Here is a 12592-nt window from a genome sequence, read left to right on the forward strand (position 1 = left end):
CTCTGGTTCCCACCCCCACCTGGGCTGTCCCCTTTCTCCCCAACCCACCTGGAGCTCCCGAGGACAGGGCCTGGGTCTCTTCTCTTCAAACAGTTTATTAAGCAGCTACTATGTGCCAGCCACTGCACTGGCGTTGAGGCCCTCACTCACAATTGCAGCAGACAAAAGGATACAGAGTAAGAAATGCCACGAAGGGGGAGTGCAAGGGGACTGTGGATGAGGAGAAAGGTGGGAGGGGAGATGGGGAATGCTTCCCAAAGGAGGTGTCAGATGAGAAGCTGAGAAAAGGTCAGGGCGCCACCAAGGTTGGCACATGTAGTGCCGATTAGCCCCTAGTACTAATGAACCACTGTCTTAATTTGGACCAAAGTACTGCCCACAGTCTGACTCCTGGTGAATGGGAGAAGCATGGGGGCAGAAGGAGCATTGCTATTAATCAGTGTGACAGCTGAAGTGTGAAGAGCCAAGGCAGCTAATATCAATGGCAATGATTGATTTCTCTCCTCCCCTGCCTCCTGACCACTGCTTCCTTTTGCTCTGGTTGCCTTTTCAGTGGGATCTTTCCTGGAGAAAGAAGGACACAGGGAAGAAAAGAGGTCCTATGAGAAGCCTGGGGGAAGAGGTGCAAGGGTCCTGACTCTCTTCCTGCCCAATTTTGTTATGCTGCAGCCAGATCCCTGCTGAAACCTCATTGTTTAGAGGGCAGGCATTGTCCAGGTGGGACAGCAGCTTAGGCCTTAGTCCTTGTAAACTTTCACCCACTCAACTGAGCACAGAGAATCGGCCACCAAACTCCCAAATGTGGACCATGGTCCAGGTGCCAGCTACCACTGAGAGCTTTGCATACATGACCTCCCACGTTCCCACCTCCCTAAGGCACCCTGAGGTATGTACTGCTCTTGTGCCCATATTGCAGATGAAAAAACTGAGGCTCAGAGACGTGAAGTGATGGGATTTTAGCAGGTGAAAGTGTCGTAGGTCTAGGGGAAGAGATGGGATCATGCTTTGTGCCTCAGGAATGGCTGGTCTTATATGGAATATGGGTAGTAGGAGAGAGAAGCAAATGAGAGCAGATGGGCAGGTGTTGGTCAAGTGACATAGGACATCGCATAGGACTTCACCTTTGGTGTGGCAGGGAGCCTGGGGAAGCTTGTAAGGGGAGGAGTTCAGCTTCAGGGCTCAGAGTCTCTGGTTGAGGAGGGGTTGGGAGCCACTGTAACTGACCCAGGTCAAGCGGAGGCTGCGGAAGCATAGGACACATCTGTAACTGACAGGACTAGCACGGGACAGGAAGGGGGAGGAGTCAGGGACCACAGCAGGAAGTCAGTGAGCACAGATGAGTGTATGTGTACTCCGGGGAGCTGGCGGGACATCTGAATGAAGATGCAGCGGAGAAGGCAATTGGCTGGATGAGGAAGCCCAGGCAGGCGCCTCGGGCTGGAGACAAGGTATTAGAGAGTTCCTTTGTGGTTAGCAAACAGCCACAGGAGTGAGTGTGGGAGGCTTGATCGGAGCCTTGTTCTTCTTACCCAGAGACTATTTCTGGATGCAGCAATGGCCAAGGGAAGAGAAGAGACTTGTTCAAGGCCATTTATGCTAGTCTGTGGCAGAACCAAGTTAAGCGTCCGTGTGTCTGAGTCCCCTCCAGTGTTCTCCCCACCTCCGCGTCACTGCTTCGGTGGCCCAGGCTCTGTGTGTCTGCCCTGCCGTTTGACCTGTGTTAACACATTGATCTGTACAATCACCCGATGACAGAGACAGAGTATTAGCCTCATATTACCATGAGGAAACTGAGGCACAGAGGAGTGACTTTGCCAAAGTCACACAGCTGATAATAGGACACGGGTTCTAACTAAGGCTCTGCTGCCTCTGAGGAAGCAACTCTGATGGACTAAGCAGAGAGGGATTTGTTGAAAGGATATCGGGAAGTTGATGTAATTATTGGATAGGATGGAGAATCAGATATGGGGTCCCCAGCCAAGAACTGAGAGCAGAGTTGGCCTAGTGAGGGAACCCCCACTCTCTCTGAGTGGGCCTTGACAATGCCGTGAGCCCTGCTCACCAGATGGGCCTCAGCCCTGCCGTCATCACTGCCTTAGGATCTCAAGCTTCCTGCAATGGTCCTCAGGAAGCCTTCTCCCCATCTCCATTTTGTGGGGCCCCCAGCTCACTGATTTCCTTGGTGCCAGAGCATCTGAGGAAGTGGGGGAAGGGGGGAGCTTTTGGTTCCCCAGTCCAGCTTTGGCCACAGGAGAGCCTTGAAGGGGAGGGCCTTTCATTTCTGCTCTATGGCAGGAGGTATTCTCTGCCTCACCCAGGTTTCCCTGTGCCCATATGGGAAGCAGGGTCAAATTCTGGGCCACCTAAAACTAACATAATGTCCGTATACAGCAGACCCTGGAGCAAGTCCCACCCCCTTCTCAGGCCCCAGTCCCAGGGAGAAGGGCAGTGGTTTAGCTCAGCGGCGGTTTGGCCGGAGGTGGGCACTGTGTCCCATCTTCCTCCGGCCCCCAACCCGTGTTCCATCCCTGCACGCGCGTCTATGTGTCTCTCTCTTTGTCTCCGTGACTCTGTTTCTCTGTTTGGTTCTGTCTCTGTCTCTGAGTGTATTTTCTCAATGTCTCTTTCTGTGTGTCTGTCTCTGCGTGTCTCTCAGTCTCTCTTTTGTTCTCCGTCTGTGTGGTTCTCTCCCACCTTAGCTCCATCTTCCCTCTCCATCCTCCCCTCCATCTCCCCGAATCCTCTGTCTCTCCCTCCTCCCATCGCTCCCTCTGTCTGCCCTGCTCTGACACCTCCTCTTGCCTGTCACTGTGGTCCTCATGGCTGCAAAGGAGGGTCCTGCAACCACGTGGGCAGGGTCATTTTCCTCCTGTGGAATCTCTAAGCCCAGCCTGGCTCAGCCTCAGCTCCTTGACCTCAGGCTCCCACCTGTCGAGAATGGCAGGCACATCAATACTGAAGGATCTGCCAGGGTGGGGAAGAGACACCCCACCTAACTCAACCCCATGGAGAGGACTGGGGTCCCCACTTCCCAGAACCCCACTCTAGAGACATGCTGAAGACCTGGTTGTATTAAACTGGAAACACATAAACTAGATGGTCTCCAGCCACAAGGGTCTTCCCCCTGGGTCTGCCTGCTTGTACTTGGGAACCAGGGGTGATGAAAAAGGCTAACCCCTGTCCTCAGAAAACCCCAGGGTGCTTAAAGACCAAGCTCACCCAAATCAGCCATCAGGGATTGGAAAGATAAGCTTGGTGGGCACTGGAGCATTCCTGGAAGACTTCCTGGAGGGGGAGAGCAGGACTGGTTCTTGAGATCTTGAAGCAGTGGGGACATCACATTTGTTTGAGGACAGACCTGGTGCCAAGGTGAAGCCTCAGCTCCAGAGTCCCAGGAAGATGGCCCTCTGGGTTGAGAAATAGAAGCTGTGACTCCAGGAACTCATGTCTGCATTCCTAGTACCCAGTGAGACCCAATCACACCCTGAGCCCTGAAGCCCAAAGGTCAGCAGCCACCCTTTTGAGAACTGTCCCCTGCTGGGAGAGAGGGAAAGTTGGATGCCTATCAGAGGGTTTGGCTGACGGAAGGAGGAGGAAAGAAAGAGCAGAAAAGGATGCCTCTCTGGCCATCCAAACACCTGAGAACTTCTGTGCTGAAATCTGGCACTCGCCTCCCTTGCTGCTTAAGACTGGGAGATGCTTGGTCCAGAGAGTAAAAGATTCTTACCCAGGGTTCCACAGAAAGCCAGGGCCCTGAACAGTCTCTGCTGGCTCTAAGAACTCTTGGCCCACACTCCACATCTGCACGCATGAGGCCTGGACCACTGAGAAACATTAACGGAAAACTCCCAGCTGTCCCTCTGCCTAAGCACCCTTCATCTCAGGCAAGACCAAAGGTGCGGCCTCCGTGACTTTCCTTCACCCCCTCACCAGGAATCCTCCACTTAATATCCCTTCATTGGGTTTATATGTTTCCCTTTCTCCACTAGAAACAAGCTCTTCAAAGAGGCATAAGACCTGAGTCAGTCTTCCAGGGTCTCCTGTGTTAGAGAGAGAGATGTTTAAAGAGAACTGTTTGGTATTTACTCTTCAGTGAAATAGCACAGCCAAGGCTGTAGGAATACATGGAAGAAAGTTGATTCCAAAAAAGAAGGGAAAGCAAGTTGGGAAGACTTCATGGAGCAAGTGCTGTGGAGCACAGCCTGGATAATTGGGCCAGTGATGTGTCAGGTGGAAGGGAGAGTGGAAACAGAGGGAGAGGAGGGACAGGGCCAGATCATAGAGGCGTTGAATGCCAGGGCAGGGGCTTCAGTTCTGCTCACACTACTCAGACCCCAGATGCTCATCCACAGCGTCATGAGGCAGGACTGGAATACTCCTGAAGGGTGCTGCTTGATGTTCAGGATGAACCTTCTAAATCCGAATCCAGATTGGCTGAGAACTTCAAACTTGTCCCTCTCCCTCTCCTCCCTTCCCTCCTGCTGTTAAGTCAGAAGCTGCAGCGTCCTTCGCTGTCCACTCTTCCTCCACCCTGGCAACCCCAGCAGGATCGGGAACGCCCACAGCAAATTCCACTCCCGGTGACTCTCAGGGACCACCCCGAAGGACCCTAAAGGCAGTCCACCCACCTCCAACCAGGTGCTCCAGAGTCTGGCCGGAATTTCCCTTTACAGCACCTGCAGGGGTGGGGCTGGGGATGAGGCATAGCAGGAGGAACCCAAACTCAGCTTCAGGGGAGCCCACCTAAGTCCTGGCTGTGCTGGGATTCACTGAGTGAATGGGGTAGCAGATCCACCCCATCTGAGTCTCAATTTCCTTATCTATGTGAAGGACACAGGACACATACTGACCTCATGGGCCCCTGTCACAACCAAAAGACAATACTGCCTGGGACTCCCTGTGCACAGCTAGGCTGTTGTCAGCAAGGGGAGTAGAGTGTGGCTTAGGGTCTGGAGAGAGGAGCAGTCATGTCTCTGGGATCGTGTCCTTGAGGCTCCCACTCACACAAAGGATGGTTGTCCTCCTATTGGGGTGGTGTGGCCTTCTATTGACCTTGAGAGGCACCAAGCTGTATGGTCTCTGGATGATGTCTTGGGGCACCAAGAGGGGACAGTCTGTCTACACTAAGAGGATCTGATCCCCAAAGGTCTCGAGAGAAGTGACCCCCTGGCCCCCAGAGACCCCTGTGTTAACAGGAGAACAAAAGACCGCTAGCCAGAGATGCCCTGCCCCCACCCCCATCAGTTCACAGAAACAATGGTTGGGAGCCAGTTCTAATTCTACTTGTCTCACCTTTGGGCAGGTATTTCTCCTCTTTGAGCCTCAGTTTCTCTGTATGAGGTGGGTGGGGAGCTGAATGAGTTCTCGGGGCCCCCTTCCCCGACATCCTCCTCTCTACAGCAGCCTCTACCTAGAAGGTCCTTCTCCCAGCCTCCCTCTGCTGGCCGGCGTCATGGCGACAAGCCGATGGAGCGTTGCTAGGCATGACTGGAAGGAGGGAGCCTGCACAATAGCGGCCTGAACAAGGGTAGGCGCCTCCTCCCACTTGCCCCTTTCCATGGAGAGGCCAGTGATCTCACACAGTGAGCTGGATTCTACTCATACCTCTTCCCTTTTTCATGGACCCAGTGGGGTCTGCGTTGTGCCTTTCTGACTCAGTTTCCCCACTCTTTGCTGTGGGTGTGGACATTTACCCCTCCCACACTTACTCAAGGACAGAAGGGCAGAAATAGAGAGCTGGGGGTTTGGGGAGGTCCAGAGTGATGGTGAGCAGTTTCCATACAGCGCTGAAAAAATGGGAAAGAAGTTCCCTTCACCCCTGTCACAAGCAGATGGCTCCTGAGGAGGCCCTTCCTAACCTGATGACTGGGTTGATGATGGCAGATTCTCAGTCTCTCAGTGTGGCAGGTGGGTTCTGAGTTTGGGTCAACATCACCAGCTGCCCCCACCTCTACCCCCACCAATGTGCAGTAATCAGATAAGACAGGAAATGTGCAGGCTTAACTCAGGGAGACACACATTGTTTGGGTAGCTCAGGGAAGCTGCTGTTGGCACAGGGCTGAATGTGAATGTGGGATGGGGGTGGGCTTAGGGTTAGATCTTAGGAGCTCTCCAGTTCACTGAAGCTGCGTCCATGGTGAGAAGTAGGGAGTGGTAGCGTTCTGCTCTCCATGGTACTGAAAGTTTCAGTCCTGCAGAGTGACCTCATTCCTTCAGTAAATATTGCTTCTGGCCCTTCCCATCTTCCTGTCAGCACCTTTCCACCCTCATGTCTTGTCGTTTTCTTTGCAGACAGCCAATGACCACATCGCTGCTTCTCCACCACAGTCTCACTCATCCCCACACCCCGCCTGACTCTTACACAATGGTTCCCTCGTGGTCCCCATCTCCCATACACTGTCGGTTCAACTATCAGAGATAGAGTGCCAACCTCAGGAGTGCTTAAAAGTGACATATGGATGTCTGAGGTGTCACAATGGCTTGAGGGTACTACTGGCATTTAGCAGATTGAGAAGTCCCAGGCAGCAAATACTGGACCCACCTGAAATGCCAATATAGCATCACTGAGAAGCAGTTTACATTACTTTTCATGAGCGGGGAAGCTGAGGCCAAAAGGGATAGGACTTAATCAACATCACTTAATCAGCCAGAGACAAAACTACAGCTAGAATGTAGGCTTCCATCTTCTCCCAGCCAGGCTCCTGGACTACTCAGGAGACTGCCCAAACCAGAAACTCTCATCAAAATGTCAGCATCTGAAAGGGAGAGAGCATATTGTAATGGGGGCTTTCAACAGGCCAGGGCCACTCTGGGGGCAGAGTCCTGTCATGCTGCCAGGGTTAGAGTCCGGGTTTCCCAGACCACAGAGCCCTGGAAGAGAAGACCTTGCCTGCAGCATACAGACCCTGATGCCCCTGGAAGACTACACTGCACACCATTGGCATCAATCTTTAGTGGGGGCACCTGTGTTGCTGTAGTAACAGGCACCCACCTTGCCGCCTCCATCCCCACAATTCTGGCCTGACCACCTGCCCTCAGACTCTCTGTGCCCATCTTCCTCTGGTTCCCGGGGGGGACTCTTACAATCTTCCTTTCTTCTGTCTAAGGCTGTGCCTGAGGGCTCAGTGTCCTCATTAGGCAACTCTCCTGAAGTGCTGGGAACATCTGTCTTCCAACCTCCGGATACTCATTGTATATAACCAGAGCCTTATTCCCAGGCATGACTGGGTCCCCAGAGGGGAAGCCCCCCTCCCACCACTACATCCCACATCTCAGACCCTTCTTTCCCAGCTTTTGCCAGATTTGAGTTAATTTGATTCAGCCCACATGTACTCAATGGCTCACTCCTGAGGCAGGATCTGCTGACTCCAATATGGTTTCTGTCTACTTGTCTGTCCCCAGGGAGCTTAAGTTCAGTAGCAAAGAAAAGAAGGATCCATTCTAAAGAGATGAAGCCCATAGTGAATGACGGCAAATGCTCTAGATTTTTCTTTTGCAAACTGTGTTGTTCCATAGCAGATTGTGAAGTAAATTTAGGGGGTCGTGACTAGCATTTGGGTATAAAATACATATAATTCATTAGAAAAGAATAGAAAGAAAATATTATAGCTGTGGTAAGACAAAATTTGCTTTGTGAAACTGGATTCAGTCATGTGAGGGATGTGTGTGTGTGCGCTGGACTATGCTATGAAATGAACGTGCTGCTGTAGTTCAAGGGCAATAGAGCGCGAAGACCTACGTTTAAAGAGATGGGAAGACGTGGAGGAGGTCTTCAGAGGGAAAAAGGAGAGATCACTTAGTACCCTGGGTGCTGGGGAAGCCTCCAGGAGGAGGTGGCGTTACAGCTGGGGGTTAAAAGAGAGGCAGGAGCTTGTCAGTGAGTATTGGGTGAGAGTCTCGAAGGGTGGTGTGTTCCAGGCCTGCTGGTGCAAATATTACCAGCCACGTGGAGAGGTAGTGAAGGGTCAGGAAAGTTCTGCTGGGGCCCGAGTGTCAAGAGCCTTGATTAGCACACCAGGAAAGTTGGACTTTATTCTCCAGAGTGATAAAAAGCTGTTGATGGCCTTTATTGGGCTTCCCAGGTGGCTCAGTGGTAAAGAATCTGCTTGCCAATGCAGGAGATGTAGGAGATATGGGTTCGATCCCTGGGTTGGGAAGATCCCCTGGAGGAGGCCATGGCAACCCACTCCAGTATTCTTGCCTGGAGAATCCCATGGACAGAGGAGCCTGGTGGGCTTCAGTCCATGGGGTCTCAAAGAGTTGACATGACTGAGCATGCACGCAGCAGCAGCAGCAAATGGCTTTTATTTAGAAACCAACATGAAACGGGGGTAAAGGACAGAGGGTCGAGGGGGACAAGCGATGAGTCAGGGAGGTGAGAGAGGAGGCTGCTGTACCAGTCCAGGCAAGATGACCAGAGAGGAGGTGGGTGGGGGCGACAGGAGAGGGGTGGACTCCGGGGAGGGGGGAAATAAAGGAGACAGAACTCCATAGAGCTTGGCACCCCAAGGGCATTGATGTAAGGGACCAGAAAGGTCTCAGATCTGCAGCCTCTCTAGCCTGACCCCTCCCATCCTCAAGCCCACCCATGGTCAGTACCACCACAAGATACCGTACTTGGGAGATAAGTGTTCTCAGCTCAGGGGTAGGAACTGATGCCTTGAACTGTGGTCCTGGAGAAGATTCCTGAGAGTCTCTTGGACTGCAAGGAAATCAAACCAGTCAATCTTAAGGGAAATCAACCCTAAATACTCGGAAAGACTGATGCTGAAGCTGAAATGCCAGTATTTTGGTCATCTGATGTGAACAGCTGACTCATTGGAAAAGTCCCTGATGCTGGGAAAGATTGAGGGAAGAAGAAGAGGGCATCAGAGGATAAGATGGCTGGATGGCATCACTGATGCAATGGACATGAACTTGGGCAAACTTCGGGAGACGGTGAGGGACAGGGAGGCCTGGCATGCTGCAGTCCATGGGGTCGCAAAGAATCGGACACAACTGGGCAACAACATCCTCAGGGAGCCCCGCGCTGATCTGAGACACCAGACTCATGCACCTGAACAACTCAGGTCCAGGTCATATGCACAAGCTTAAGTGTGGGGCTCAGGCTGTCAGGACCGAGGAGCATGGAGGTATCGGGAGACTCAGGAGAATGAGACTGTTTAGATGGAAGCAATGAAAAAGGCCTTCCTGGAGGAAGGAGCTTAGCACTGAACTTCTGGAAGGCTGAATAACATCTAAGAACACATCCATAGAAGATAAAATTTTCTGTCTTTTGGACTATAGCCAGAATCAGAGTCTGTCTCATCTCACCCAGGCCTGTTGAGAGGGACTCTAAACCCCTATCAGGGAGGAACTGTTCATTTAATAAAAGCACCCACCCTCCCAAAATGCCTTTACATTGGTCCTTTTGGCTTCACCCTTTACTCTTCCTTAGTTCAGTGACATCACTGATCCTATGCATCACATTCTCTTAACATACAACTTTTCTGTATATAACAAACCTGTAGGAGGAGAGACCCCACTGGAGTTGGGTGCCATGGTTAGGGGCAAGAAGCTGGTGTCCTTACACTGGGTCAGAGTCAGTGTCAGTCCAACACTGGCCTAACTGACTCATACCCCAGCCAGGGACCTCGCTGACAGGTGACAGGCCCAGGAGTCAGGAGTAGGCCAGTAACAACCCCAAATTTGAAAAATCTATGAGCTCAAATGAAAAAGCAATTAGGCTAGTAGAATCTCCGCCATTGCTTCTGCTCTTCAGCAAGTGTGCCTTCATAATCTCATTGCTTTTAACTCACGGTTAGCTCAGCGGAAGTGGATTTTTAAAGTAACTGAATTATTTCAGAATTCATTGCTTCCAAAAACAATTTAAGGTTCCCCCCCTCCAGCTCTGTGACTCTGTGCTCTGTGAACCATTTATTTTAATTAGCTTTGTATTGTGATTCAAACGTAAGCGCAAAAGAAAAATCCACAAACAACTGCCCATTAGCCAGAGAGCAGAATCCTGGTACAAATTACCCCTAAACAATGGGTGGATTAGAGTTTCTGAGTAAGCGGGGGAGGTAAGGTACAGAAAACAGCAAAATGCCAAGCAGAGGCAGCAGAGGGTTTGGAGTTCTCAGGTATGAGAGGTTCCTCCTGGCTGGAGGTGACAGTGGGCTACCTGGAGAGGGTGGTTTACGAGCTAGATCTTGACAGTCAAGCTAGGATTTAAAGAAAATATGAGGATTCTTTGAACTTTGTACATCCCCCTTGAATAAAGCCCTCACTTCTCTATATCAGACACAGAAGTTCTGAAATGTCTTTTTGCACATCACACTCCAACTTGGACACAGAGGCGAGTTCTCAAACATTTCGAGATCACGTGGTGGCCTCCCAGGCAGCCGCAGCTCAAGGTCAGCAGCACAGTCTTGTTGCCCCAAATTGCCATCGTTCCTGTACCACTACCCAGTAGGTTAGGGGTTAGGAACATCAGCCCTGAACCGGGCCTTCTGGGTTTGAATCTTCTTATCTCTGTATCCTTGGCAAACTGCTTGATTGCCTGGTGCCTCACTTTTCTCATCTGTAAAATGGGTTAATCTTAGTACATCGGGTTGCTGTGAGGATTGAATGGGCAGGTGTAAATAAAGCAGTTGGAAGAGGACCTGGTGCGGGGCAGATGCCTGCTGTGTAAATAGTGACTGTGGTGAGCATGGAAGTGCTGATACTGGTGGGAAAAGTATGGCTCTCAGGAGCATAAAATGAGTGTGATAAGTCTGGAAACTGTTCATCATGCTAAAAGCAGTGAATCTTCAGCCACATCCCTGCCGCACACAGGATCTTCAGTCTTCACTGAAGCATGTGGGATCTCTAGTAGTGCCATGCAGAATTTTTAGTTGTGGTGTGCAAATTCTTAGTTTCAGCTTGTGGGCTTCAGTTCCCGGACCAGAATCAAACCTGGGCCCACTGCATTGGGAACGTGGAGGCTTAGTCATTGGGCCACCAGGGAAGTCCCTGGGGTTCAGTTTTGAACAAAATTAAAGGAAATGTACAAATTGCTAGTCAAAGATTGTATCAGAAATGGGTTTTAATCATGCTTTTTAGCTATGCATGTTTCACATTAGTGACTTTCACCTGACCGTTCAGACATGTTGTGTTTACAGGTCTAGAAAGACTGAAACATAGGGACCTTAACCTGTGGGTACCAGGGAGTCAGGGAGAGTTCTTGAGGAGAGAAGTGACCCCCACCCCTGCTTGATGCTTGACATCTTTTGTAGGGAATGCCTACCGAGAGTGCTTGGAGAATGGGACATGGGCCTCGCGGATCAACTACTCACAGTGTGAACCCATTTTGGATGATAAGGTGAGTGTCCCCACCTGCCCCCCCTTGGTCCTTGTATAAGTGGTAGGACTCAGACTGAGCACAGAGGATTCCAAGGTGGGCAGAACCAGTCCTTGTGTCAACCACCCACCCCTTTTTGCACCTCTGTCCCTGCCCTTATGTCCTGTCCTGTGCTCAGTGACCTTGTGGTGGGGTAGGGAAGGGGACATAGAGCCCCACCTGCGGCAGAGGGACACAAGCAAGGTGGCACATGACACAAGCAGGGGATGACCATGTGCCCAGTGTCCCCATGTCTAACAAGCTGTGTGACTCCTCTCCTCTGGGCCTGTTTCCCCATCTGGCATTCTGATTCTACGACTCCATGTGGAAACAGGTGCAGTGCTCAGAGGGGTATTCCTGGAGGAAGCTGGGTCCCCTTCAGACTTCACCCCTCCCCTTGCTCTGGAACTGGATTCTGTACTGTCTGTGGTGCCAGCCTCTTCCCCTCTGAAGCTACTTCTCACTCCTGACTCCAAAAGATACATCCCACCTCCATCGTCCTCCTCATTCATCCATTACAGCCCCCAGTGAGGCTGTAACTTTTCCCCAAAAGAAGTCCAAGTTCAGAGGAAAAACATTTGTCTACCCTGAGAAAGTGATTCTACAAAATGCGAGCCAAAGGAGGTCTACAGTGAGGCCACAAGAGAGGCAAGCAGGACGGTCATAAAGCAGAGAAAGTGGTCCCCTCCAGCCCTGAGCTGTCACTCTCCTTCTCACAGTGCTTGAGATATGAACACGGGTAAACCAAGGTGAGGGGGGGGTATTGGGATAGTCTGCCCTGACAGGAAGGATCATCTCAATCATTGCCTCTGTTTAAAATTGCCAGCGAGTGGTGATAAAGCAGACTGACTTTTATTTGGCCTTGTACTGTTCTTAAAATCTCTACAGACAAGTCACCCCCTCACAGCTGTACCCAGAACAGACCGAATTCAAGGGACTCCCAGACCTGCCATTCATAGTTCACTGCTTCAGAGATGAGAGGGCAGGTTGGCTTCATTATACAGGTGTCAAAACCGAGTCCCAGAGGTATAGGTCAGTGCACTCTGAGGCACATCCCATTAGGGTGTGAGCTGAGACAAAACACAGGTGTAGCTACTTCCATTCCAGATTTAAAAATAAAATAGAAGGGATGGGGTGGGGAGGGAGGTGGGAGTGGGGTTCAGGATCGGGGGACACATGTACACCCGTGGCTGATTCATGTTGATATATGGCAGAACCCACCACAATATTGTA

At 51.3% G+C, this 12592-nt stretch overlaps 1 protein-coding gene across 1 annotated transcript in view; it reads left to right on the top strand.

The window, feature by feature from the left end:
* Window positions 1-12592, top strand: part of CRHR2 (corticotropin releasing hormone receptor 2) — a 43971-nt gene that overhangs the window by 18041 nt on the left and 13338 nt on the right. Inside the window, exon 4 of the mRNA XM_055420930.2 lies at window positions 11256-11341. Coding sequence (XP_055276905.1) covers window positions 11256-11341 — 86 coding nt within the window. The remainder of the gene's footprint in view (window positions 1-11255; window positions 11342-12592) is intronic.

The sequence above is a fragment of the Moschus berezovskii genome, chromosome 3 (genome assembly GCF_049115385.1).
Source record: "Moschus berezovskii isolate FMDL1 chromosome 3, NW_MosBer_1.0, whole genome shotgun sequence".
Taxonomy (NCBI): Eukaryota; Metazoa; Chordata; class Mammalia; order Artiodactyla; family Moschidae; genus Moschus; species Moschus berezovskii.